Source organism: Caretta caretta, chromosome 8, assembly GCF_965140235.1.
Source record: "Caretta caretta isolate rCarCar2 chromosome 8, rCarCar1.hap1, whole genome shotgun sequence".
Classification (NCBI taxonomy): Eukaryota; Metazoa; Chordata; order Testudines; family Cheloniidae; genus Caretta; species Caretta caretta.
The window spans coordinates 79386266-79411894 of NC_134213.1; the positions used below are offsets into that span (position 1 = coordinate 79386266).

General features: G+C 43.6%; 1 protein-coding gene and 1 long non-coding RNA gene across 2 annotated transcripts; one reads left to right on the forward strand and one right to left on the reverse strand.

Annotated features, from left to right (window-relative positions):
- Nucleotides 1-10010: 10010 nt before the first annotated feature.
- CCN1 (cellular communication network factor 1) lies at nt 10011-13467 on the reverse strand. Its single transcript, XM_048862018.2, has 5 exons — nt 13140-13467; nt 12630-12843; nt 11938-12285; nt 11584-11786; nt 10011-11473 (listed from the first exon to the last, which is right to left on the reverse strand). The coding sequence occupies exons 1-5, from the start codon at nt 13200-13202 to the stop codon at nt 11174-11176; spliced, it is 1128 nt and encodes a 375-aa protein (XP_048717975.1). The 5' UTR covers nt 13203-13467; the 3' UTR covers nt 10011-11173.
- A 1742-nt stretch (nt 13468-15209) lies between these two features.
- On the forward strand, nt 15210-23555 carry LOC142073022 (uncharacterized). Its single transcript, XR_012669703.1, has 3 exons — nt 15210-15807; nt 20676-20826; nt 22698-23555. It is a non-coding gene; the product is annotated as an uncharacterized LOC142073022 (long non-coding RNA).
- Nucleotides 23556-25629: the final 2074 nt, after the last annotated feature.

Sequence of the window (25629 nt, forward strand, 5' to 3'; positions counted from 1 at the left end):
AGGCACAGCCCAAGTGATATTATCCCCTCACTCCTCAGTGTATTACTTTCAGGTCAGGATGGATGCATGTTGGCTGGTGGTGTGGGATAGCTTGCACTGAGATTTCATGTACTGTATCTGTACTGTGGATAAAATTAGTTTTCAGCCAGGTTTGTCAATCCAGCTTCTCTAACACTTGGTGTTTCCTTTTTCACCATCTAAGAGAAGAAAAGTTCCTCCACAACATATATCTCACATTTCGCTCTGCACAGTATTCCCAATGATCTCACAATGAGATGATATTGAGACAGACGTGCACAGTGTGTGAGGGAGAGAGTGTAAATGGAGTTTTTAATTAATAGTGGTGTCTGCAGCTGGTTGCACTCACCCTGCACTGAACACGGAAGAGTTAACTCTATATTGTGGGCTGAGGAATCCAGGCCCCTTCCTCCCTACTAGGCACGCTCCAAGTACAGCAGTAGTATAAAAGGGAGCTACGCAGCTCAGTCTGGGCTGACAGCCGAGGAGGAAGAATGCTCGCCGCAGGCTTCCACCTGGGAAGTGCCAAAGGCTCCAACATCAGGAACAAGGAATGCTGAAGTCCAGGCAGAGACTCAGATGCTGGTGGAGGTTCAGGAGAACCCAGGGCTGACCGGATCCATCTGCAACAAAGTGTTTGGAAACCACAGAGGCACCCGAAGTATGACTATAAGAGATACAGTCGGAAGTAGTCCAGGGGGCCCTCAGCTGCCCAGCCGAGAATAGTCAGCGTATTGCGGTCAGGATCCCCGTCACTGACAGGGCCCTGAGTTGGGACCCAATGGCGTAGGGAGGACCCGGGTTCTCCTTCCCTGACCATCACCCTCCACTAGGTGGCGGCCTGAGTTCCTGACTCCGGCCATTGGGCCTTACAGCCCTGAGAGTGAGGGCAACTCCACAGGCTCTGACTACTAGGTCTCAAGGCCCTGAGGCCAAGAGCAGTCCGACAGACTTATTCATGGGACAGGGTCCCCCCACCCGTCACAGTGTCACTGAGTCGCATGCAGGCAGCAAGTGTTCTCCAATGGCACATCAATCACACCAGTGTCTGACTGACTGTAAAGCTGTTTCCAGCTTGCTTTTTGTATCTTTAGTTAAATGAATATCTTTGCCACAAATCTGTATTCCAAATAGTTAAACCACTTCTAGAGCAGGATGGAATATGGCTTCTTATTTGTTGACATTAACAGTATCCATATAGAAGCTCAAAAGATGGCGACACTACAGTACTAGATCACCTGCTTTCTGAATAATCCAGGAAAAGGTATTTGCTGCCAGCTACTGTTGACTGTAGGAATTTTTTCTGGGATGTAGATGCTTTTTCTGAGATCTTTTCACATTTTCCTGTTTAAAGTGCTCATTCTGCTCAAACTTCCATTCTCCATATAAAAGTTAATGGGCTTTACATGGAGGATCTAGGCATAATCGTCTCTTCACCCCACCAGGACAAAGAGCATATCCTCCTGCAGCTTCCTGGCTACAGTTGTGGCTCCTGCCTGATACGGCCCCTCTTAAAGGGGGTGTTGGATAGTGGATTTGGCAGACTCACTGTTAGCACCTTGGCAGCTATCCAAACTCCCCTCTGCACTACTGCAAAAATTCCATGTAGTAATGCTCTGTGGTGTGCGGGGATGTAAAATTCCCCCTCCTGGGTTCTGTGACCTTGTATGTACTCTTTGCAGAAGCATGTTAGTTCTACTGCTTTCAGGCCACATGATTCCATGCAAAGAGGAAACAGAATTTGCCCCTGGTTGGGCATTTAGTTTTTTCAGATTATTTGCTTGAATTTTTTGTACCATTGCATGTTCAATAAAAATTCCATTTTTGTGGATATTCTGAAACTTCTACCAAATGGGCTTTCTCAATATTCACAATCTTGTTACATGTATCCACATTTGCACATGCCTCTTGCCTCCAAAATTCATCTTGTGCTGCCCTGTTATCTCACCTTGGTAAGATTTTTATTCCAAAAGAAAAGGAAATTAATGTAGTGGAAAGAGAAATAACTTTGTATTCAGTTAACTTGTTGAATCCAAGCAGAGTCTATTTCTCAAGATCATTTTGCTCTTCCTAAACTTCCATTACTTATTTGAAACTTTCAGTGGCCTTTTCCTCCTTTATATCTATATATATACATATAACTACTACTTCTGCCTGTTAAGTGTTAGAAGGTGTTTTCCAGTATATGTTTATTTTCCTTTTCATTGGAATGCTGAGGGCTCTTCCAGCATCACAGTTAATATTGATTTGCACCCTTGTTAACTGTCTTAACAGCTTTCAGGCAGTCAGTAGACTGAATGATCCCTGTGCTCAATCAAAAGAGGGGCTTCTGCTGGTTTGGGCATCTGGGACTGCTCCATAAGTGGTATGGAGGATTGCAACAGTAGCTGCTGCGTGGTCATCTCATTTTGTGCCATCTGTATAGCAGAATGGTTTGGAGTTGTGAAGCAAACTTTTATTCCAGTCTCTCACTGAAAAGATTCAGCTCTGTGAGCTGCACTTATAAGTAGGATAAGCAGATGGCTGTGCTAATGAGAACCTAATGGGGAGGCTTTCTGTGAAGATGAATTCACATGTGTTCTCATAGGGAGCAATATGGAACAGAGTGTAAGTTAGACCAACCCTGAAGCTGCACTAATTCTCACCGGTGCTGGGCAGGTCCCTGCACAATCCCAGAATATGGGGCTTGCAAAGGGGTCCTTACAACTGTATGTTCCACTCCCTGCCCTCCCTCTATCCCTGACTCTCACACAGGAATAGAATGACTGAGCATCAGGCCTAATGTGTTTCCACCCATCAATTTAAAATGGACCCTGTACTCAGACCCAGGCTATGTCTGCACAATACACCACTTTTGGTGGCATATAGGGTAGATGTAGCTACACACGTCAGTGAAAAGCAATCTGCATCCACACTCTGGTGTATAGCTATACATATCGCCGAATGGCTGTAGCAGGGGCTTGGTAGCGGGGAAAGGCTTCAGCAACTCCCTGCCGCTAGAGCCTTTCACTACAGTGAGGAGCTTTTGCTCCCTCTCTCTCCCCCACCACCCAGCAGAAGCCTTTCCCCACTGTCGAAGTCTTTACCTGCAATGCTGAAGATGAGAAGTGAGAAGATGGTGGAGACTTTACCTGCTGCCTCCCCACTGCTGGAGTCCTTACCTGCAATGGTGAAAGGCTACAGCAATGGGGGCTGCCAGAATCTTTCCCTCCAGTAGTGAAAAGCTACAGCAGAAAAGAGCTGACAGCGTCCCAGCTGACAGCTCCTTTTCCCTGCGGTGGAGAAAGGCTCCGGCAGCAGGGCACTACTTGACTAAAAATAGCAGTGTAGAAGGGAAGGCACAGCTTGGGTGAGTAAAGTCATGTAAGGTATATACTTGGGAACATACCCACACCCTCTACTCACCTAAGTTGTGCCTTACCATCTACATTGCTGCTGAACCCCTTGCTAGTGGGGCTACCTGAGTACATGCTCTACGCTCTGCTGAACGAAGCATCCAGTGTTGACATAGCCTCAGACTCCTATTACAGGCCAGGAACTTACCCACTCTCCCCAGATGGCCCATATTGTGTGTGCTGTGCACAAACGGGGGCAGAATTAAAGCTGGTGTGCGTGGTGGAGAGATGGCTGCGTGGGATGGTGTTAGAAACTTCACTGAGATTCTCCTGACATTTTTATGTTTAAATTTTAATCTGTATCTTCTTAATAAGCTTCACGCTAATTTCTGCTCCCAACTACACCCATGCATCCCTATTGGCTTTCATGGGATTGCTCCAGTACACCTGAGAGCAGAAGTGGGCAGGGAAGGGCAGAGTTGTAGAAGAAATAGTTTTTCTATCTTAAATTCTCATTAACAAATGTCTTGGTTTTCCAGCCAGACCATCTCAAACTGCGATTCTGTCATCTTTCATAAGCTAAATGGGTCAGACTTAGTCAGTACTTGGAGTGTTAGATCTCCAAGGAAATCACAGGTGTTGGAGCAAGTGATTTCTCTGACTCAGTAGGTTTCATGGTTTGCTTCTAATCTTGTACTGAGCCAGTGTCCCCAACATAGTGCTAGAAGGAACTGCTGGTGTTTTGAGATGAGATTAAAAATGGAATACCTGTGCACGTGTTATTAAAAATCCCATTGTGCTGTTTACAAAAAGATAAGTTAACATTTATCACCTAGCCATATTCCATTCTGGGTAATTACATGTGGCTACCTTAAAAAATTCCCCTATAATGTGAATTAGAGAAACTGTCCTTCATCTCCACCTAAAAAACATAAAAACATTTCAGAGTAGCAGCCGTGTTAGTCTGTATTCGCAAAAAGAAAAGGAGTACTTGTGGCACCTTAGAGACTAACCAATTTATTTGAGCATAAGCTTTCGTGAGCTACAGCTCACTTCATCAGATGCATTCAGTGGAAAATACAGTGGGGAGATTTATATACACAGAGAACATGAAACAATGGGTGTTACCATACACACTGTAACGAGAGTGATCACTTAAGGTGAGCTATTACCAGCAGGAGAGTCGGGGATGGGGGTGCGGGGGGACCTTTTGTAGTGATAATCAAGGTGGGCCATTTCCAGCAGCTGACAAGAATGTCTGAGGAACAGTGGGGCGGTTGAGGGGGGAATAAACATGGGGAAATAGTTTTACTTTGTGTAATGACCCATCCACTCCCAGTCTCTATTCAAGCCTAAGTTAATTGTATCCAGTTTGCAAATTAATTCCAATTCAGCAGTCTCTCGTTGGAGTCTGTTTTTGAAGTTTTTTTGTTGAAGAATTGCCACTTTTAGGTCTGTAATCAAGTGGCCAAAAGAGATTGAAGTGTTCTCCAACATTGCGCATTTCAGTTGTGGATGAAGTTACATACATACATGTATGTGTGTATATATATATTGAAGTTGTTCATATAAAAGGCTCATCTCTTCAGTTATAGTAATCTCAGTTCATCATCATAGTCCAGACATTAGCTATCCCTTTTTTAGCATTTGCTTTTTTATGGTCTTTGTAGATGTAACTGGATGTTTAATTCTTTCAATAATTTATCAGGTAGAGGCTTAACCCAGAACCAGCGCCTCTTGAGATTAATATATTATAGATACCAACCTGTCATTACAGCTCCACTTGCTTCCTCTGTTCATGATTTCCACACCTGTGGCAATGTTCTTGGCGGTGTGTTCAAAGTTAGCCATGTGTTGTTTCCCTCCTGATCTCTTTACATTTCATCCTTTTATGTGAATATTTAATAAGTGAAAACATGAATAAAGGTGAAGAGCTGTGACATGTCAGTATTAAATGCAGATGTGAGGCAGACCAAACAGTAGCTCCACCCAAAGGGCTTTATCCTGCAAGGTGCTGAGCATTTAAGCATGTACTTAACTTCAGGCACACACATACACCCTTTTAAATCAGTGGGACGACTCATGTGCTTAAATGTACACATAGTCTTAAGTGCTCTGCTGGATCATGGCCAGTGGGTTCAGCATAGGGAGGGGACACGTCAAACCCAAATACACCCCAGCTAACACACTCTCAGCTGTTTTGTCTAGGCAGGGATCTCAAACTCCCAGCCTACAGTCCGTAGCTGGCCCTCTCAATATCCAGCTCCTATGACACATTTAAATTGTCAAGTTTTCATTTACAGAGACAAGTTTTCAGCTTCAGTGGCTGCACTGTGAACCCTCCAAATGTGAGCCAAGATAGGAATTGTGTTTTCCTTGGGAAACTATTTCACCTCTGTACTAACTAGTAGCTAAACATTTTCAATTAATACACGCTTAATTCTGCGCCCCGGGGGGAAGAAAGGATTGGAACGGGATCCACCATTCTGAGGAGAGTGCTCTACCCACTGGACTATGCAGTAATTCTCAGGTGCTCTCTTTCTCTGACCCAATGATTATTTAAGTGTTTTATCCACAATGGAACAGTCATTGGGTCAGAGAGGAATGACTCTACAGTCCAGTAGTTAGGGCACCCCTGAGAGGTGGGAGACCCTGGGTCTAGTTCCCCTGCTCCAATGACTTAATCCACAATAGAACAGCATCAACAGGAGAGACTGAGGGAGCCCTCCCATCAGAATATCCTGTAGCCCAGTGGTCAGTGGCACTCTCCTGAGATGTGGAGACCCCCCTGTTGCAATCCTTTCTCCCCCTCCTGCAGAGAGGGGTAATTAAACCTGGTTTCCCACATTCCAGGCAAGTGCCCTAACCACTGGGCTAACAGCTCTGAAGTTGACAGCAGCAGCACCAGCTTCTCCAGATATTTTATGTGGTGCAATGCAGGCATCTAATTAATTCCTGCAAGAAATACTTAAGTGCCTAAGCCTCCTGACTACAAGCAGCAGATTCCTATTCATGGATAGCTAGTGCAGCTAGGTGCTTTTCTGTAGCTGGCCTTAGTTGCCCATCTCAATGAAAGGGGTGGGGCTTAAAACACACCCTTGTCATCAGGGTCTCCCATTGGCTAGTTTAGGCAGCTCCCTGCTTAGCATGCTGGCTTTCGTAGATTGCATTCGTAGGCACCTAGCTCTCCCCATTAATTGTATAGGGAGCCTAACTTAGGTTTGTGAATTGCAGTGTTCCTGTGATTTTTTAGGTTGGAATGCCTAAGTCCCTTTGTGGGTATAGGCCTGAGAAATCTTAGGTTCCATTTCAGGCTCTTCAGAGGAGTGTGCTTCAATGGCTACAGACTCCTATGTTTCAACCCAACCCAACCCTGTCTCTTCCCCACTTCTGGTTCCTCGTCCCATTCTCCTTACCTAGGCTGTCCCAGTCTCTACTTCTCAGGCTTTTCATCTTTGTTCCAGTTTCCTTGCCCACCAAGTCCAAGGCTCACCCCTCAAAACTCCCCATCCTAATACCACTGTGTCCCCCCACTCCCTCTCCTAGTCTCCTGGCCCAGGCAGTCCCAGTCACTACCCCTGCCCGAACTCCCAGTCTCCGGTTCTGTATCATCCCCATTCTCTTTGGCCCAATCTACTCTCCCACCCTCCAACAGGTTTGATTCTTGCTACCTCTACATTTGACTGAAGCAGCTTCCTCCTCCACTCTACCTGGGCCCAGCAGGAAGGTCATTGAGAGCACAGGAGAGAGAGAGGCTCCCTGCTCTTAGTTCAGGATCCAGAACAACCTGCAGCAGCCCAGAGCTGCAATTACAGGTAAAGTCCTGCTCAGCCCCAGGCTGAAGCATGCCCTGTGTGAACAAAATATTTGGGGAATTTGGCTGCTAAAATCTTAAGTCTCTGTGCACATATGCACACTGCAATTGTTTAAATGCATATAACTTCACCTAATGTGGGCAGAATTTCACAGGGACAGCAAAAGACACATCCTTGTCCCAAATGTCAAGTCCCTTCTCTATGGTACGGGTTTGCTTATAGATTATCAAAGAAGGCCACTAGAATTTTTTTTTTAACATGGGTAAAACAATGTATTTTTCCATAGTCATGTTTTCAGAAATGGATTATGTGTTTTCGCTAAAATTCCCACACACACACAACCCTCACACTACCACCACCCCTCCAAAAAAACCAAAAAATAACGCTGGAACAGACACCCAGCATGGAAAATTTCAGCCCCAACATTTAAAGTTTAGCAAAGTTATAAGCAACTGAAAGCAGGGTCTTATAATGGGGAGCGCCAGACAACCGTAGCAAGTGCTGTTAGGGCCACTGACCCACCACTGTGGGATTGCATTGCTATGGTCCTGTTTCTGAAGCTGCTCCATGGAAATAAAGGTGATCAGGGAATTGGTCTGTGTTAGGTTAATGATTGAAGTGAACATCTACATACATCTGCTCCCTATCAGGTAGTCTGTGATAGAATTTTAGAGGCATTCCAACAGAGATGGTTGACTATAATTCTTGAATTCAACTTCCTGGCTAGTGTTACTTGTTCTCTCTCTGCTCCCTCCCCGAATCAGGCATCAAATAAGGGAACTTGAATACCTTCCTTAATTTTGTTGCTCAGGGTCGGTGGGGGTATTAAAATACAGCCCAGATACTTACAAGCACATAGAATACAACAATTGTTAGAATATTGGATTCCTTCAATCTTTTGGATGCATAGTGGTGCTCATTATGGTAATAAGTTCTTTCCAGGTGAATAGATTGGCATATCAAAGTCTTTACTGGAGTTCATGGAATCTGGCCCTGGTTATAGGAAGCTCTGCTTTGTATAGGATGGTTTGGTTTTGTATTGTTTGGGGTGGGGAGGGGTGAAATATTTAATGTCCTATTTTTCAGAAGTGTTGAGCACCCACAGCTCCCTTTGGCGTGAACGGTGCAAGGTCCCCAGTACCTATAAAAAGCAGACCATAGATCTGCTTTAGTATCCCTCTATCAGGAAAGGAATAATATATCTTGAAGGGGGATTCAGTGCTTTCTTTTGCTCAATAAATAAAATTATAATAATGCATACAGAATTTAGTTGTAACCCCTGCCATTTACATCATGAGTATACTGTTTCCCGTTTTTATGTACAAAGTGCATGGTTTTCTGTTGAGGTAATTGAGGGGATGGAGAGTTTCATAGAAGCTGCAGATGAAAAATAAGTGGGAGGTGAAATTTACAGTATCAAACTTTGTGGGGTTTAGTATTTTTATTTCTCTGCTATTTCCATTTCACAGCTGTGTAGAATATAGTTAATTCTGTTATTACTGATCCCTGTTCTACACACACACACACACACTCTGTATGAAATTTTGACTTTGGGAGATTTGCCTTTGACTTCTGTGGGGCCAGAATTTCACCTTTTCTTTTTAACAGGATAATTACATTTAGTATATCTTGCTTCCCATTCTGTTTCTGCAATCCTTACTCCTTGACTTCAGGAAGACTGCTCTTAGTAAGGCTTACAGGATTAGGCCCATAACTTGTAAAGTATTAAAGGCCAAAAGCATGTCATTCTTTCTGGGGCATGACTACTACCCTGCTTTATGAGAGTTGGAAGTGCCATTATGTGTGTTTTTTAAAAGGACCCTAATTCACTCTGATTAACTTTTAATATTGAATGTATTGAATAAAATACAATAAACTAAAGGTACAGTCACAAACTAAAACTAGGGGTGGCTAGGAATGAAAATACAGCTACTGTGTACGTGTCTGTGGAGGACATGCCCTTTTCATTCCCTCTATCCAATAAACCAGCACATACAAATGGTGAACTCTCAGCAAGAGTTAGTTTGTTGGCAATACCCCAGGCATGAGCTATGTACAGTCTACATCCTGATGTATACACCCTTTGTTGCTAGATTTAAATGGGAGCCCAACAAAAGTGCCTCACTGAATTCCATACTTTTTCTGTCAGCAAATATTATACAGACAAGTTTAGGTATAGGTAAGACTGGGGGCCAGGTGGTAAATTCCAATACAAGCTAAAGTTTTAATGCCTTGAGGGGGAAAACCTGACTGAGCAGAAAATACCAAGTTATAATTTTTCAGGTGAGGCATTCGCTGCTGAACAGTGAAGTTCTGAGACCTTTGGCCATTTATTTGGTGATAGTATTTATGTCTAACCTTAATGGAAGTTACCTTAAACCTAAATTATAACACCAGACTACTGATGCGTGTCTTTTCTGGTGCCACTCACAGTGACCATATTCTATGACTATGGAAACAAACACCCACATCAGCTTTTTGAAAATAATTTACTTTAAGAATATAGTGAAATATTTTGCTAGAGGGCCGTATTGATGACAAGAGGGTAGAAATGACAGAGAAATCTACGCTATCATAGTTTTATTGTCAGTCCTGTCTATAGTGCAGCTTGTAGCAGCCTGCATTAGTACAAACATTGATGCAGACTTCCTCAGCTTCTTATAGCCTTAGTAAAAAAAAGTGTTTTTCTTCACATATCCTAGTCATCTGCCCTTTGACCACACTGATAATCAAACTTAATTAACATCTACAAAATATAGTTTAATTATATTTAAAAAGGGGAGGAAGGGAAAGGGAGAGAAGCTGGCCTTAACTATTGGAAAAGTACTTGAAATTCTTCACATTCTTCTCCTGTTAACAGCATGTTTACTTTTAATCACTGGGTTATTAGGATTAACACAAGTCATTGCTTCAAGCTCATTTTAGTGAAAGCAAACTACCTCCTACAGACTCAAGGAAACATTCTTTTTCCACATAAATGTATTAATTTTCAAGAAGCAACTATACAAAGTAACGTGAGCCCTGGCTAACTCTTCCAACCCACCATTCAACATTGTGGTGCATGTATACATTCTAATTAAACACACTCTGTTGCAAATTTCAGGATAATTTGAATATTTTGACAATGTAATGAACAAAGCAATCTCTATTTTAGAGATTTGATCTTAAATCTACTAAGTAGTTTTCATCTGTTTTAGTAAATAGGGGACTGCACTTTGTGTAGAGCAATTTTTTCCCCCGAACTAATAATTTTAAAGTCTATCAGTCATGATTAGTTCCAAGGTAGAGCTTGTTTTAGGTTTCAGAGGAACTGAGTTTGCAGAAGTTCAAGCTTCTGCTACAGAAAGCTTCCACGTTTAGCCAAATTGTCTATTACCTGTCAAAATTTTCTACTAAGAGTAAACTTAGGTAAATATTTCTTTATTAAATGATTAAATCCATAAATAAATTCTTTTAATTCATTGAATATAAAATTAAAACCATTTACAATTTATTCCAGTATTACGGGGGGAATGGGGGGGGTTCAAAAAAAAAAAAAGCTACATTTTGATAAATAAAATACTCAGCTTTAAAACAACTGATTTCTGTTTGCAATTAAACTATAGTTGGTACATAATAGCTGCCACCAGTGAGCTCTCTAAAGTGCCCACCTCAGGAAGGAATGTATCTTCCAACGCATGTTTGGAAAAAAATAAAAAAAAGCATAGTGTTAAAACTGAACAGTTTTTAAAGTTTTCATAACCAGAACAAACATTTATCTGATCAGTTACAAACAGAAAACAGCACATGATTAAGGTAAGGTGCTCCAAAAAGAAGCAATAAAGTTGCTCCAATTCTATGAAGCTTTAAGTATGCTTAAATCTCTGTTGCATTAGTGTCCAGTTGCACAGGGTCCTCTTGTAGTAGTATCTCAATGTTGCCCTCAAATGGCACCATTTCCACAGAGTTCTTTTCTCCATCACTTGTTACTTCAGAATTCTGATAAATCCCCACCCCCATCACAATTTAGTCCCTAAATTTGTGAATGTCATTGAACAGTCTGTAATAGGGGTAAGCTTCATTTGCATGTGGACAGTTGTAGTTGCATTTGCAAGACTGGATCATCATTACATTCTTAGTGAAAGTTTCTCCATCATCACAACGGAACCTGATCTTGACGGTCCTGGTCTGATGGGGGGTACAGCATCTTCCATCCACACAGGAGCCACAGTATTTGGGGCGATACTTCTTCACACTAGAACATCCAGCATAAGTAAACTTCATTGGGGCTTGTGACTTCTTGGTCTTGGTGCATTTCTTTCCCTTCTGTATGGAAGAGGAAATATTATTAGCAAAAGTTTTCTTTGTAACATCCACCTTCCACCCAGACCCATCTGGGGGGGAAAAAAAGGGGGCTATCAGAGATCTGTATTTACCTTTAGGGAACCATAACTGGGCTGTTCACATGGCCGCACTTCACATATCCTGGTCTCTTTGATTAGTCTACAATCAGGATTATCATTGGTGATCCTGGTAGAGATACCAGTTCCACAAGTCTTTGAACACTGGGACCATGAAGTTGTCTGCACAATGCATTTGAAACTCTCAAAAGATCGGCTGTATGGCTCAGATCCAAAGACTAGAAAGGAGGAGGAGAAGAAGAAGAACTTTGCATAAAGTTTCTCATACATCTTGGTACCTCTTCTCAATGAGGAGTACAGCAAAGCACTATACTCCTTGTATTAAAATATCCCCTCCCAATACAGAATATGCCCAATAGCCTTACTCACCAGGTAGCATTTTTAGTCCTCCTTTCACAACGGCAATCAGCTCGTTGTTCCTGGTTAATTCACCTTCTGAAGCATCCAGACCAAATTCTTTGTTGAAGAAACCTTCCAACTCCTCAGGAGCATCTTTGGTCTCATCACAGACCCATTCTTCACAGCACTGGCCAGGGACTTTAACCAGCCTTGGGTTGGCACAGCCCAGGTTAGGGAGAGAGAGTTCTTGTGGGCAGAGCGGGATGCAGCCCACAGCTCCATCTATGCATGTGCACTGGTGTTTACAGTTGGGCTGGAAACTTTCACCATTCTGGTAGATTTTTGAGTTATATTCACATGGTCTCCCCTCGGATTGTGCTGCAGAGATTCATAAAGAGAGAAAGAAGGGAGTTAGAGGTGAGATCCGCTCTTTTAAACGCATGCATATTTGCTGCTCTGCTAGATTCGAGTTATGGTAAAGTTCCCTACAATCCCCTAGAGACTCTAGGCTAGAACAATAAGTTAGTCAGGAATCACTTTTCCTTATGCGCGTTTAGCGGAGCCCAGACATACTGAATTGCATTCCAGACTGCTGAAGTCATATGCCTTTCTGCCAAGCTACCAACAACAAAGCATAACCATACATGGACTCAAAATTACTAAACTTGGGCACTACGGGGACTATTATTATTTTTAAAGGAGCCAAACCACATGCCTCTTACCTCTGCAGATCCCCTTCTGAGCCGTGGTACTGGCGCCGAAATTGCATTCCAGCCCCTTGGTGTGATCACAAGGCTGGGTCTTACTGCAGTCCTCGTTGAGTTGTTTAGCGCAGACTTTACAGCAGCCGCAGCCGTCCAGAACCAGACCGACTCCCGGGGCACATTTGGGCACCTCCAGAGGGCACTGGCAGGCGGCCGGGCAGGCGGAAAGCGCCTAAGGAACGAAGCACATTAAAAGCCGATGAGTGTATGCGCTAAATGGCCCATGCACAGAGAGACAAACCCGAGACTTACAACAGCCCCATGGTACGGACAGCAGCGCTGGTCCGCACCTAGGAGTTAGCGACGCTCCCAGTTTATGCCTTCACAACACATACACCCAGGCGGTCGACTTTCCGCGGGTATATTTCGCGGCAGGAAAGTGACCAAAAAATGGCAAACAGCTTTAAAAAAAAAAATCCCTCGAAGCCCTACGATCCCAAACAAAGTTACATGCAAACGCAAACTTACCAGCCTGAATAAGTGGAGGAAGGCAACAGCCAGAAAGAAATAGCTGGTGGTTTGGTAGTTCATTGTTAGCGAAGGAAAACTGTTTTCCTAGTACAGCTAAAATAAACTAGAGTAGAGAGAGAGCCTAAAACGTTCCCTGCGGCTTTCAAGACGACAGGCTGAGTGGATCTCTTCTTGTGCCTGTAGAGAGAGGAGTCTAAATCCTAAAGGGCTGTGAAAGCGTGTGCTGCTACGTTTTCTTCTTTTCTGAGAAGAGCAGGAAAGATAACAGGCTGCTGCCTGGATCCTCCGCTTCTCGGGGGTCCCTTTGCAGTCTGAGGCGGCACTGAGGGAGCCACTCCTTATATACAGCGCTGATGCCGCCGCGTGTTGCAGCTGCACTGACGTTGAGCGTTCCAGAATGCTAAAGCATCCAGAATTCCAAAGCATCTCAGGAATGTTTCTTGGCGCGGTTTGCGTCCAAGCTCCTCCCTGTCTAAATTGCACCTTTTTTTTTTTTTTTTTTGGTCTCAATAAAGTAGTTCTACACCCTCCTTCCCCCCTAATCCCAACACTTGAAACGATCATTTAAATAATCCTCCCTTTAAGGATCTTTTATGATCATGTGGGAAATGCATTTTAGGAAGTTCTTTTTTAAAAAAAAAAAAGTATGTTCCGAGTTTTCAGGCTGGGAAACGCTGTATATAGATACTCCCTGTGTGTTTATTAAGTAAGTTCTGTACGACTGAATTTCACTCTGAAATATTTGGTGATGGGGGGGTCAGGAAAAGCAGCACAAATCTGTTGCTGAAATTATGCACGTTCCTATCGAGGCTAAAAAACTTTGATCCAGTGTGTGAGTGAGGGTGTGTATTTCAAACTAATGCCCTGATGGCTTACTTTTAAATATTTATGAATGGGAAAGAAACACAATAAATGGCTCCCTAGTATCTGGCAACGTTCCATTAAAAGGTCTTCCCCTAGCTTTTTGCTTTGAGAGGTTCCCACTTTTGTTATAATCATGGAAGGTGGAGGTTCTCAAGTGCAGTGACTTTGAAGAATCACAGTTAAAAAGCTGGCTACTTCTTTACAGACCCAGTACATATATAATAAACTGACCTTGCTCGGCCCTCACCCCCAGGTGGTGTACTTTTTTTTAAAGATCAGAATTTGGAAATGCAAATAACTCTGCTACATGTTCTTATCCTAAGCCTTGCCCTAGGAAGGGTAAATCAGACAACTCTTTTATATATACTATTCCTCGGAAAAATGAAGAAACTGCTGTACTGAGCTCTCTCTAATTTGTAATCTTTAAAGTTGAAGTCGCTGCAAGAAAGTTGCTCCTTGGTTTAGAATTATTTTAAAATCTGGATTTTGAAATTGATTAAAAGGAACCTTTTAAATTATTATATAGAGTTTACTAGCCTCGTTGCTATTTTATTCTGCCTACATACTTTAGGAGGGCAGAATAACAAACCTTAAGTTTCTATGGAATATTGACCTCTCTATGACCTTCACTGCAGCATACAGTGATAAGCAATTAAAATAAACATCTGCCTAAACTATAGGTTAACCCTGGAGGGGTGAACATTCAAAGATTGACCATGTTACTTTTGTATAGGAATACTCATACATAGACGTTTTTAAAGCTTTTAATATATTCTCTACATACCAAGTTTACATTAATCCAGTCATTTGTTATTGGGGTTGTTATTTCAGAGATAAACCTTTGAGTGCTTTAGATGTCTAGTGTTTAGGCCAGGAACAAGTTAGGAGAAAATCCCGGGCCCTGCAGCACATACATCCCTCTGCAGTCGTGTTTATCACAAAAGTTTTTGGTAATCCTCGGTAAGGTTAGACTCACTTAGGGATTCCTCCATTAAGCGAAAAATTTGGGGTTGGGGCGGGGGGGGGAAGGGAAGAGTTCCTAGCTTATGTTGTGGCGTTTTTTAGGTTTCATGGCTGTAAGTATTTCCAGATGGTGATTCAGACACCAGACGTAACAATATTTCCATATTTGGTATAGCAGTAGCCTGCATTTTTCACATTTTTCTACTCTGTTATCCAACCACAAAGCATTCTTGACAGCTTCAAATGGTGTTAAATATAGACTTAACTTCTGTTCCCAGGGCAGGAAATTCTTTGGGATTCCTGTTTTTCACGCAATCTGTCTATCATGATTTAGTAGAAATTACACTGGAGGAGCCAACTGTAGCTTGCTCGTTTATTGAAAAAAGCAAAGTAGTTTAGTCTGCTACCCAACAGCATTTCAATAAATCCCCATTCCAAGGATTTTTTTTCTTTGTAAACAGATTACGGTTCCTAAATTTGTTTTTTTGTTGCCTTCAACGACTGAAGGTGGAAGAGCAGACCCACAGCAGAGGAGAAACTTGACAAAAACCTCCAATGCCCTTGGAAACCAGAAGTGGTGGGGAAGAAGTGGAGAGGGAGGGGATGGGCAGAGGAGGGGGGATCTGATTAACCTGTCTGCCTAGCATTTCCAAACAGTATGTGTCTCTGTGTGCTGTTCCTAAAGGATGGGCAGTTAGGGAGGGAAAGCAGCACCAGCCCTGCTGCTAGAAGGAGAGAAGCCCAGACGTCTTGTTGCCTGCTCCTTTCCACCACTGCAAGGGTTACAGAGAGGATCATTTCATGGTGACTGGTTGAGGGACTGTGCACATGTTTCAGGGTAAGTGTTGCTCCCAGTGCTAAATCTGTTTAGGGGGCTGGGGGATGTGTGTGTGTGTGTTTGGGGTTTTTTAAATACAGCAGGAATAATAGGCAGCTTTGTTGTACCTTGCTGGAGCCACAGAAAAGGGGGTTTGTTGTTGTCTTGGGAGTGCCTGCTCCTGGACTTGGCTTTAGACTGAGCGGTGTGGTGGGGGGGACTCTGCTGCCAGGGAGGTGAAGGCAACACAAGAAAGGGGCCAATATAATAGGGCCACTGTCTTCAGCAGAGGCTTGGAGCGGCAGCCTGAACCCTACAGTGCAGTTTCCAAAACATATGTGGTTTTGTTTTACTTTTCAAGCATGTATCTTTTCTAACTGGCTCCAGCCACCCCACCCCCCTACTGCCCCCCCAAGGAATAGACCAGGGGCTGATGGATAAAGTCCATCTTTGTTGATTCTCCTGGAGACCATTCTCCCTCCTCCCCATTAACACCCCCACCACCATCACCCTGGATAAATAAAGTAACATGAGGAAACCATCTGTTGACCCAAAATGGTGGCATAAGGGACCAATTTAAGCATAAAATAATTCTCCCCCACCCAACCCCCTCTGAAAGTGCCTTTACAATTATAAGAGAGACAAGGTGGGTGAGGTAATATCTTTTATTGGACCAACTTCTCTTGGTGGAAGAGACAAGCTTTCCAGCTCAATGGAAGTATTTTACTGGAAGAATTTCTGCTTTAAAGGCTCTTTCATGGTCTCCCCGTTTCAGTTATGTTTCATATGGTGCCAGGGTGGGAATGTGGAGAGTACGGATGTGAAGACAGAAACAGGCATTTGTGTGGCTGTCATTGCACTGAAGCTAGTCTCAGCAGCAGCAGCCCCCAGAGCTGTCACTGCTGTGGAGGTGTTGCTGCCCCATGCTGGAAGGGAACAGGCTGCACTGGCCCCTGGCTTTGCTGAGGCTCTGCAATGAGGGAGAGAGAGTCTGTTGCCAGAGTCTTACTTCAGCACAAACTTAGGATGTTTCCAGCTCAGTTCCATATTTGGTGAAAGTCCTGTGAGCTTCGTCATCCATCCGATGATGGGGATGATGCAGCAGCAGCAGCAGCCACCAAGATCCTTTTAGAAAGAGGAAATCAGGGGTCCTTGACCTGCATACCAAAAATACAGGTCACTGGAGAATCTGTGGGCATGTTTTCAATCCTTCCCTTCTGAGCCTGGGGGAGGGGCTTGTGGGGTTTCCTCCACTGGAGAGTTTATTGATGACCGTTGTGTCTCAAGAATGAATATCATCAGTTCACCCTGGCATGTTAACCACATTAAGTTAGGGATAGGACTGAACAGCTGCGTTTGTTTTACATTGTTTTAGAGATGGACCCAAACCATGAAGTTCACATTTGGATCTGACAGTCCTCAGAGTTTGGGTGGGATGGGGGATTTGGATGATGATTTTGTTTTGACCCATTATAGAGATAGGGACCAGTGCAAAGTTTGGATCTGGGGCCAAATTTCCCCAATGCCCTCAAGGGATTTTGGTTCTGGGCCAATGTTTTGCTGTGGTTTGGTTAGAATAACAGAATCACAACTTTATGTATTTGTTTTTGTTTTCATCTGTGAAGTCATTTTGTTCAGGGTTCCATAAGGGAAAGGAAAAGGGTAGCTAATCCTGTAATCGGTCAGTGCCTGGAGGAGTTCAGGAGAGTTGGGAAGAGAAGGCAGGTGTGCAGTCTCAAAGAACAGATTATTCTCTCTCTTTCTTAAGGATTTACACTTCCTTGTGCTCCAGTGCATGTGCCTGATACATTGCTGGGGGCAAAAAAGCAGGTGAGCAGCTGCCCCAGATGTGTGCTTTAGCGATGTTGATAGATTAGATTAGCAGCACCAAATACTTTGAAGTGTTGTCATTTATAAGAGTATAGTATACGCGTTCTGCCATGGCTCAGAGCCTGCAGCTGAATGTAGCCACAAAGGGGTTAATGTGGTGTTTCACCCTTTTACTCTTGCCCCCATTTTCTTCTCATTCTAATCTAAATCTCCCTTGCTGCAATTTCATTCAAGTGACATAAATTTGTTTTTGTTTTTCCTATGGTGTTTGTGTGGCTCATGAAAAGTGATGCGTTGGCTGCCAGGCCTTCTCTTCACAGATTAGATGTTACCTGAGCATGAGTGGTGGCAGGCAATGCTTCCCTTCCCTTCTCTTCTCTGCCCTTATCCATCAATTGCCTCAAAACTTGACCTAAAAACACCAGGGTTGCAAGGGTAATTAATTCTTTATTCCCATGCATCTCATTGACTGTCTCCCAATATTGACAATAGGTCACCAAGTAGTGCTATTTGTGATTATAGGCATTCTTATGTGCATAACTACCCATTAATAATTGGCCTGAGATCACCGGCTAATTCACATGAGTCACCAATGACCGTTAGGTGGTTCCATTAACCATTTCTATCCCTACTGACTTGGCAAAATTGCAGTTGGTGACCTGCAGGTGAAAGGTTTCTTATCCTGTTTCCAACTCTCTGAGCTATCCAGTATTCCAGGTTTTCCTTCTTTGCGGGTGTATGATTCTCCTCAGATGTTTTAATGTGAAGATCTGTAATTCCTTTTGAACCTGTGAGTGGTTGAATCTGTGACTGATACAATTTTATCCAGGATAAATCATAGAATCATAGAAATGTAGGACTGGAAGGGACCTCAGTAGATCATCTTGTCCAGTTCGCTGCATTGAGGCAGTACTAAATATTATCTGGACCATCCCTGACAGGTATTTGTCTAACCTGTTCCTAAAAACCTCCAATGATGGAGAAGAGAAGACTGAGGGGGGACATGACAACAGTTTTCAAGTACATAAAAGGTTGTTACAAGGAAGAGGATGGAAAATTATTCTTCTTAGCCTCTGAAAATAGGACAAGAAGCAATGGGCTTATTGCAGCAACGGAGGTTTAGTTTGGACATTAGGAAAAAATTTCTGTCAGGATAGTTAAGCACTTGAACAAATTGCCTAGGGAGGTTGTGGAATCTCCATTATTGGAGGGTTTTTAAGAACAGGTTAGACAAACATCTGTCAGGATGTTATTACTTAGTTATTACTTAGTCCTGTGCTGAGTGCAGGGGGTCTGGACTAGATGACCTATAGTCATCCCATTCAGTCCTATGCTTATATGGTTCTACAGCCTCCTTTTAGTCCAAAGTAAGCATTTGGAACAACTGATTATACTCACAGTTATATATATTTACTGGGTATATATAACATTAATTTCACAGGCCACCTGTCTTTGCATTTCCCTAGGACCCGTGCTTTAGGAGCCTAGATTCTAAACTTTCATTTCTTCAGGGAAAAGAGTTCCAATGAAACTGTGATGGATTGGACCCCTTGGGGAGCCACCTGATGTGCTGAAATACCACTGAGTCTACCTGTTCGGTCAGCATGGGCCCCCTTTAACCTGTCTTGCTGAGCCAGGCCTTAAAACCTCCTCTAACACACACACAGGCAGGGCCACACCCAGCTGCAGATCAGCTCAGGGAAGACTCATTTTAAGGGACTTTCCACGGCACCCAGATGTCCACCCCCCTTTGGAGTACAAGCCCAAAATAATATGAAATTTGCCTCTTCCCTCAGTGTGGAGGAGGGTATGCACAATTTCTCGTTCCCCTCCTCCCCCAGTTAGAAATCATATAAACTGGGTTATATTGTAAACCAGAAATGAATTTATTAACTATAACAGGTGTATTTTAAGTAGTTAAGGAGGTAGCAGACAGAACAAGGCAAATTACTAAGAAAATAAAACAGCACACAAACTAAGCTTAACACACGAAAGAAACTGGTTACATGTAAGTTCTCACCCTAAATGTGGTTCTAATAATCTTCATAGCCAGACACCCTTCCAGCCTAGGTCCAGTTCTTCCCCCCAGTCCAGTCTTAGTTGTTTCCAAGAGTCATCTTGGGTGAGGTAGCAGGGGAGAACTGAGGACTTGGATTACCTCACTCCCTGCCCTTAAATAGGATTTGCATAAGGCAGGAGTCCTTTGTTTCCCTAGTTTTACCTCCCTTCCCTTACAGTGGAAAGTTACAAGAAGTCCCAGGTAATATTTTAGTATCAGGTGACAAGACCACCTGACTCTGTAGGATTATAGCATCCATGAGTCAGGGGCAGTATAGAGCGTCCACAGGAAGGCCAAGCTTTTCACAGTCCATTGTCCTTGCTGATGGGCCATCAGCCCTGTCTGGCTTTTCCATTGTTGTACCTGAACTGTTAGCAGTGGGCATCAACCAAAGTTACATTGTTGAAATACAGATACATAGTCAATATTCCTAAGTTCAGATACAGAAATGATACAGGCATACAAATTGGATAATCACATTCAGTAAATCAAAACCTTTCCAATGATATCTCACATGAGCCATCTGACATACAGTATAGCTCAGTTATGTCATATTCATATCATAAACATATTTTCATAAATAATATGGAAAGACACATCACAGGAACTTTACCAAAAAGGAAATTAATGGAGGGGTATATCTCCCTACCTAAAGATTGCAGTCTTTTAAGACTATTTTCAGGGATTTTGGGGCTATGAACAGATATTCCCCAGGTGTTGCTGGTCCCATTGAAAGTACATACCCAAAATTGGAAAGGAGAACATCAAAAGGCTGTAGTTATGTGAACTTTTGGGAAGGTTCTGATTAAAACCAGAACCCAATTCTTTTTGTACTGTTTTTAATTTCCTCTTTCCCATTCTCATCTTCCTTTACCCATCCCCTCCTATGTGTTCCCTCTTCTTTGGTTTCCTTTGCCCTGTTTCAGTTCTTTCTCCCCCTAGCCTTTCCTTTTTTAATGTTTACTTACAAAGATTGGGCCTCTTCTGCTGCTCCTGCCAGGCTGCTGGTTCCTGCTGCACAAAATCAGCTCTTCCAGGGTCAATGGTTCATCTCAGTGACTCACAGGAGGTGCTAATCCAGTGGGGCAAATTAAGCACAGCAACATACAGGCAGAGCAGCGGAGTAGCAGGAAGGCCTCAACATCTAAAATGTAAGTAGGTTCAGATTTTACTCCCTGGATTGGTGCAGTTAATTCAGAATTTCTGGGTGCAGGGTTTCCTATCTATACTTTCCCCTCCCTCACTATCAACTTATTGTTTCTTTTAGCTGGGCTCAAGCCTGTCAGCTCTCCTGTAGTCTGTGCCTGTATTTTCTGATATATTGGGTATCTATGTGGTCCATGCTGCCCTCCACATCTGCAGGGGGAGTTTGGCTTTTAGATACGCTGCTAGAATAACCATGGGTAACAATTTCTTGATATGACAGCTTTCCACTGACTCCTTTCCAGGATATCATGGGCTTCCAGTTCTATGGAACTGGAGGGGGAGCTAATTTCCTCCTTCTAACCCCACAGAAAAAACAGGGAGACTAAGACAGTTGCAGTCAATATTAAATTGTGCAGCTTTCCCTTCTAAACTGTGTAGCCCACACCTCACACAGACAGTAGATCGTGGAAGCATGGTCCCTGTGGGGTATGACAACAGATTGGAAGCAAGAGCCATCCACATGGATGCCCCTTTGCTCTTTGTTGATTTCCGGAGACATGGGTTAAAAGGGTGGGTTTCTGGCTTCTCCTTGGATGGGGAAGCCATAGTCTCTCTCCCAGATGGAGAATTCATCAGAAACTGCACAAGTTGAAACTCACCGTTCTTCAAACATATCTGTGTGGATCCCACTCAGGCTGTGCGGCCTATATCATGGTATTGCTACCCTTACTTCTCTGCTGCTGGCAGCGGCGTTGCCTTCAGAGCTGGGCGCCTGGCCAGCCACTGCCGCTCTCCCACCCCTCAGCTTCAGGCAGCACCACCAGGGGCAGCACAGAAGTAAGGGTGGCAATACCATGACCCCCTACAATGGACTTGCAACCTCCTTTTGGATCAGGGCCCCCAGTTTGAAAAATGCTGCAGAGAAATCACACATTTTTTGTGGATTGGTCATGGCATGTAGTAAATTTCATGGATCTGTAACACAGCTGTGAAATTTGATATTTATGCCATGACCAACCCATGTAAAATGTGTGATTTCTCCATGATTTAAGTAGACCCCTACTCATAACAGGGAGGACAGGAGCAAGGGAAGAACTGCTGACCTCTCTCAGCCCAGGGAGGAAAGGGACTGAGTTACAAAGGAGGCCAGCTGGGGAGAAGCTGGTGTAAGGCTGCAGTGAGCCTGAATGAATTCAGATTCCAAACAGGGCTGTGTGATTCCTCAGCCCAGGAGTGGAAGCTGGCTTGAACCAACACAGATCCCAAGGAGGGCTGTCAGACTCCAGAATGAATGGCAGGGCTTAGGACTAAAAAAGTCTGTGTTTTGGAAATGACTGAATAGAATGAGACCTCACAAAGGGGGGATCTTGTTTAAGTGTTCTGGTCTGAGACTAAGTCATTGCAAGGAACGAAGAGGGAATAAGGGCAGATACCTGCAGGGCTACCTCACGCCACAAGGAGGCACTCAGGGATGGCACCTGTCCATAGGCAGGTACAGCTCTCTCTCCAAATATTAAAGCTCATTTGACTAGAGTGCATCCTCTGAGTGTTTCAGGAACATCCCCATATCTGAAATTTACAAGGCAGTTACATGGAATAATCCCTTACTTTGGTTAAACACTATGCCATTGACCTGGCTGCAAGACCAGGGGCAAAATTTTGTCTGGCAGTGTTACAGACTGTTTAGTTAGTGGCAGTTGGTACTCCTTGGTCCCACTTGCCACATCGGCATTGCTTATCAGTCACCTAGAATGGGATCCACACAGACACATACTCAAAGAAAAAAAGAATGGTTATTTACCTCATAGCAACTGTGGTTCTTTGAGATGTTGACCATATAGACCCCATGACTCATCCTCCATCTCTTCTTTTTCAGAATCCTCCTTATCTGGAATTCTGAATTCGTGTGGAACTGAGGACAGTTGCAGCGCTTATATCCTCAGGTGGGGTGCAGGGAGGGTGTCACAGTGACATGCACAATACAGGCGTGGCCCTGATGACACTGCTATTCAAAACAATACAGTCTCGTACACATGAGGTGCATGCAGACCTGGAGTGGGACAACAACATCTTGAAGAACCACAATTACTGTAACATAATTAACTGTTGTATTTGGCTTCCATATGCAGGTTATTCATACGTAGAGGAGAATGGATCCCTATTTAATTATTGCACCTTTCTCAATGGATGAAAAATCCAGTGCTGGGAAGGAAGCTATAAAAAGGATTGACAGCAAAATCATAAGAATCCAGAGCATTTCAGGGGCCCAGGGAGAGAGGTGAGAGGAAGATTTTCCAGATTAAAACTCTGAGGCAGATCTTCCAGATTTTACTCTTAAACTGAGAGGCAGATTTTCCAGATTAGCAGCGATTTGTTGAATTTTGCACTGCAAGGTTTGGTAGGAGAGTTTCAGCTATATCTCTGATTCTGTCACCTGTAACTCTTTATTTGGCAAACTAACCAGACATAACCTTAGATTTGTCTCTGAGTAGCCTCAGAGCAGGAGGAGTTTGCATTTTCAGGATGTACCTATCAGATTTTTACTAGTACATTGCCAAGATAAAAATCCTAGATTAAAATGCCCCTTGTTTGTGTTACTAAAACACTTTTAGATTATTCATGCTGAAAATGGGGAATGTTTAATGTACAAATCTACTTTTACTCATTTATGCTTCAGAGTAACAGCCGTGTTAGTCTAAATTCGCAAAAAGAAAAGGAGTACTTGTGGCACCTTAGAGACTAACCAATTTATTTGAGCATGAGCTTTCGTGAGCCTGTGGCTCACGAAAGCTCATGCTCAAATAAATTGGTTAGTCTCTAAGGTGCCACAAGTACTCCTTTTCTTTTTACTCATTTATGCTGTGACTTCATTCCGCTTGACAGGGAAGCTAGACTGATCTGTTCATAGTCAGTTCTGTGCACTAGCACAAGGCCGCAGTGTTTGGCTTGCAAGCCCCACAGAGGAATGTTTAAAAAAATAAAAGTGTTCCACTGACATTTAAAAAAATCATGGAAGTGTTTCTATTAATATTTGCTGGTGTAAAAGCTTCCTTTAGAAACCCAAATCCTACATTTGAGGCCTGAAATATTTTCAAAATAAGGAGCTAGATTGTGGCTAGCGGGGTTAGGGAAGGAAGGAAGAAGTCTTCCCTACCTTGCATGGCCTGTGTCAGGGACATTCAGAATAACAGCCCCTGTGCTTGGGGGAGCACAGAGCTGCTGCTGAGCTGCTCGTCCTGAAGAGCTCGTGCTCTGAAGCTGGAAGGAAAGGATGGGGAATATCAGCCACCACCTCTGGTCCTCCACACTGCCCCTTTCTACAGGTTAAATGCTGTGAGCCCAGTCTCCCAAGTTGGGTAGTTAGAATATTATCAGCATTTTCTTAAAAACTGTGAGTCAACATCGTTAAAGCTCTTGCCAGTTTAGAAAAAGAGCACTAGAATGAATGTGTATGCAAGAGCAAATGTGGTGGATGTGACTGAGTGGGTAGGTCTCTCAGCATTTTACAGGAGAACACTCTCAAGTCAAAAGCATGCAGGGCAAACCTCTGTCATCTGCTTAAACAATACTGGGGATATGTATAGGCAACTGGCAGTGTTGCTCAGAAAGCCAGGAACATCCAAGGGGATTTGTAAGGATTGGTATTGAACCTTAATCAAGATCTTAACTGGGGGCCAGGTTCTCATTTCAGTTATACAGGCATATTCTTAGTTACCCAGTTGAAATCAATGGAATTGCTTCCAATTTACATCCATGTAAATGAGATTTGGAATCTGTGTGTGGATTTTCTAGAGAGCTCTTGAAGAATGGGTGCATGGAATGCCATTCCTTCCTCTGTCCCTAGTCCTGTCCTACCCCTTCTTCTCTGCAGTTTCCCTGGGCTGAGGGACAGCCACTGGGCCTCCTTGCTGATCTAATTAATCAGAGCAGGGGATTTGTTAAGCTTAGTTACCCAGGCTCATTAAGGTAATGCATAAAAGCAGTCTCTGAGGCTGAGCTGCCTGACTGACCTAGCTGGAGAGGCTCCTGATGATGGAAAGTGAATGCTGGAAATAAGAGTCTGTTAGAGTCTGGATATTGGTAAGATGTATGCGGTCAAATATAGCCAGTTATTCTGGATTGTGATATTTTTAATTTAACTGTCAGCACAGCACAAGAGTAAAGCCAGGAGTCTCCACCAGATTATTTTTTTCTTACCTGATAGGACTCCAGGGGAGTGTGTCTGTCCAACTGCAGTGGCATAAAGGGGCCAAAACAGTTTCCTGAGAGTACCCTAGTTCAGGGCTGTTGTAAGCCTTCTATAGGTAGCCCTATGCCGCCGTTCTGCACAGCCCCCAACACAGGGCATGCCATCGGCAAATTGAGGACAGGAAAAGGAGTGGCAGGAGTGCTTTGCACTGCAGCTATTCTGAGCTTTAGAGCAGCGCATAGGCAGCTGTGCCAGCCTGTCATGTGTTCCTGGATCAGCCCAGAATTAGGGAGGTGCAAACATGTCATAAAGCCACCCTTAACCCCAACCCCTGGCCTGCACCTTCTGTGGAGCACCTCCTGAAAAACACAGTGCAGAATCTGGCTCCCAGGGTTTGTTCCTGTTCTTGGATGCAACCCCACCCTTGACTAATACAATTAGCTTTTGCTGTAGGCTTTGTAACAAGTGTGCTGGGTTCTTTAAAAGTTGATGCCACCATATGAGACAAGCTTGTGGCTTGGTCTGGGAGAGCTATCTCCAGGTCAATCCAAGGTGTGGGTGTTAGAGGCCTGGGAACAGAGACTGTAAAGAGCTGAGCCTTAAGAGGCCTGGGGAAGGT

Bases quoted from the DNA above. Each gene is read 5' to 3' on its own strand.
- CCN1 (XM_048862018.2), bottom strand. From the start codon at position 13,202: ATGAACTACCAAACCACCAGCTATTTCTTTCTGGCTGTTGCCTTCCTC. The intron at 12,844-13,139 runs GTAAGTTTGCGT...TTCGTTCCTTAG, and splicing joins TCCTCCACTTATTCAGGCTG to GCGCTTTCCGCCTGCCCGGC. The intron at 12,286-12,629 runs GTAAGAGGCATG...GAATCTCTGCAG, and splicing joins TCAGAAGGGGATCTGCAGAG to CACAATCCGAGGGGAGACCA.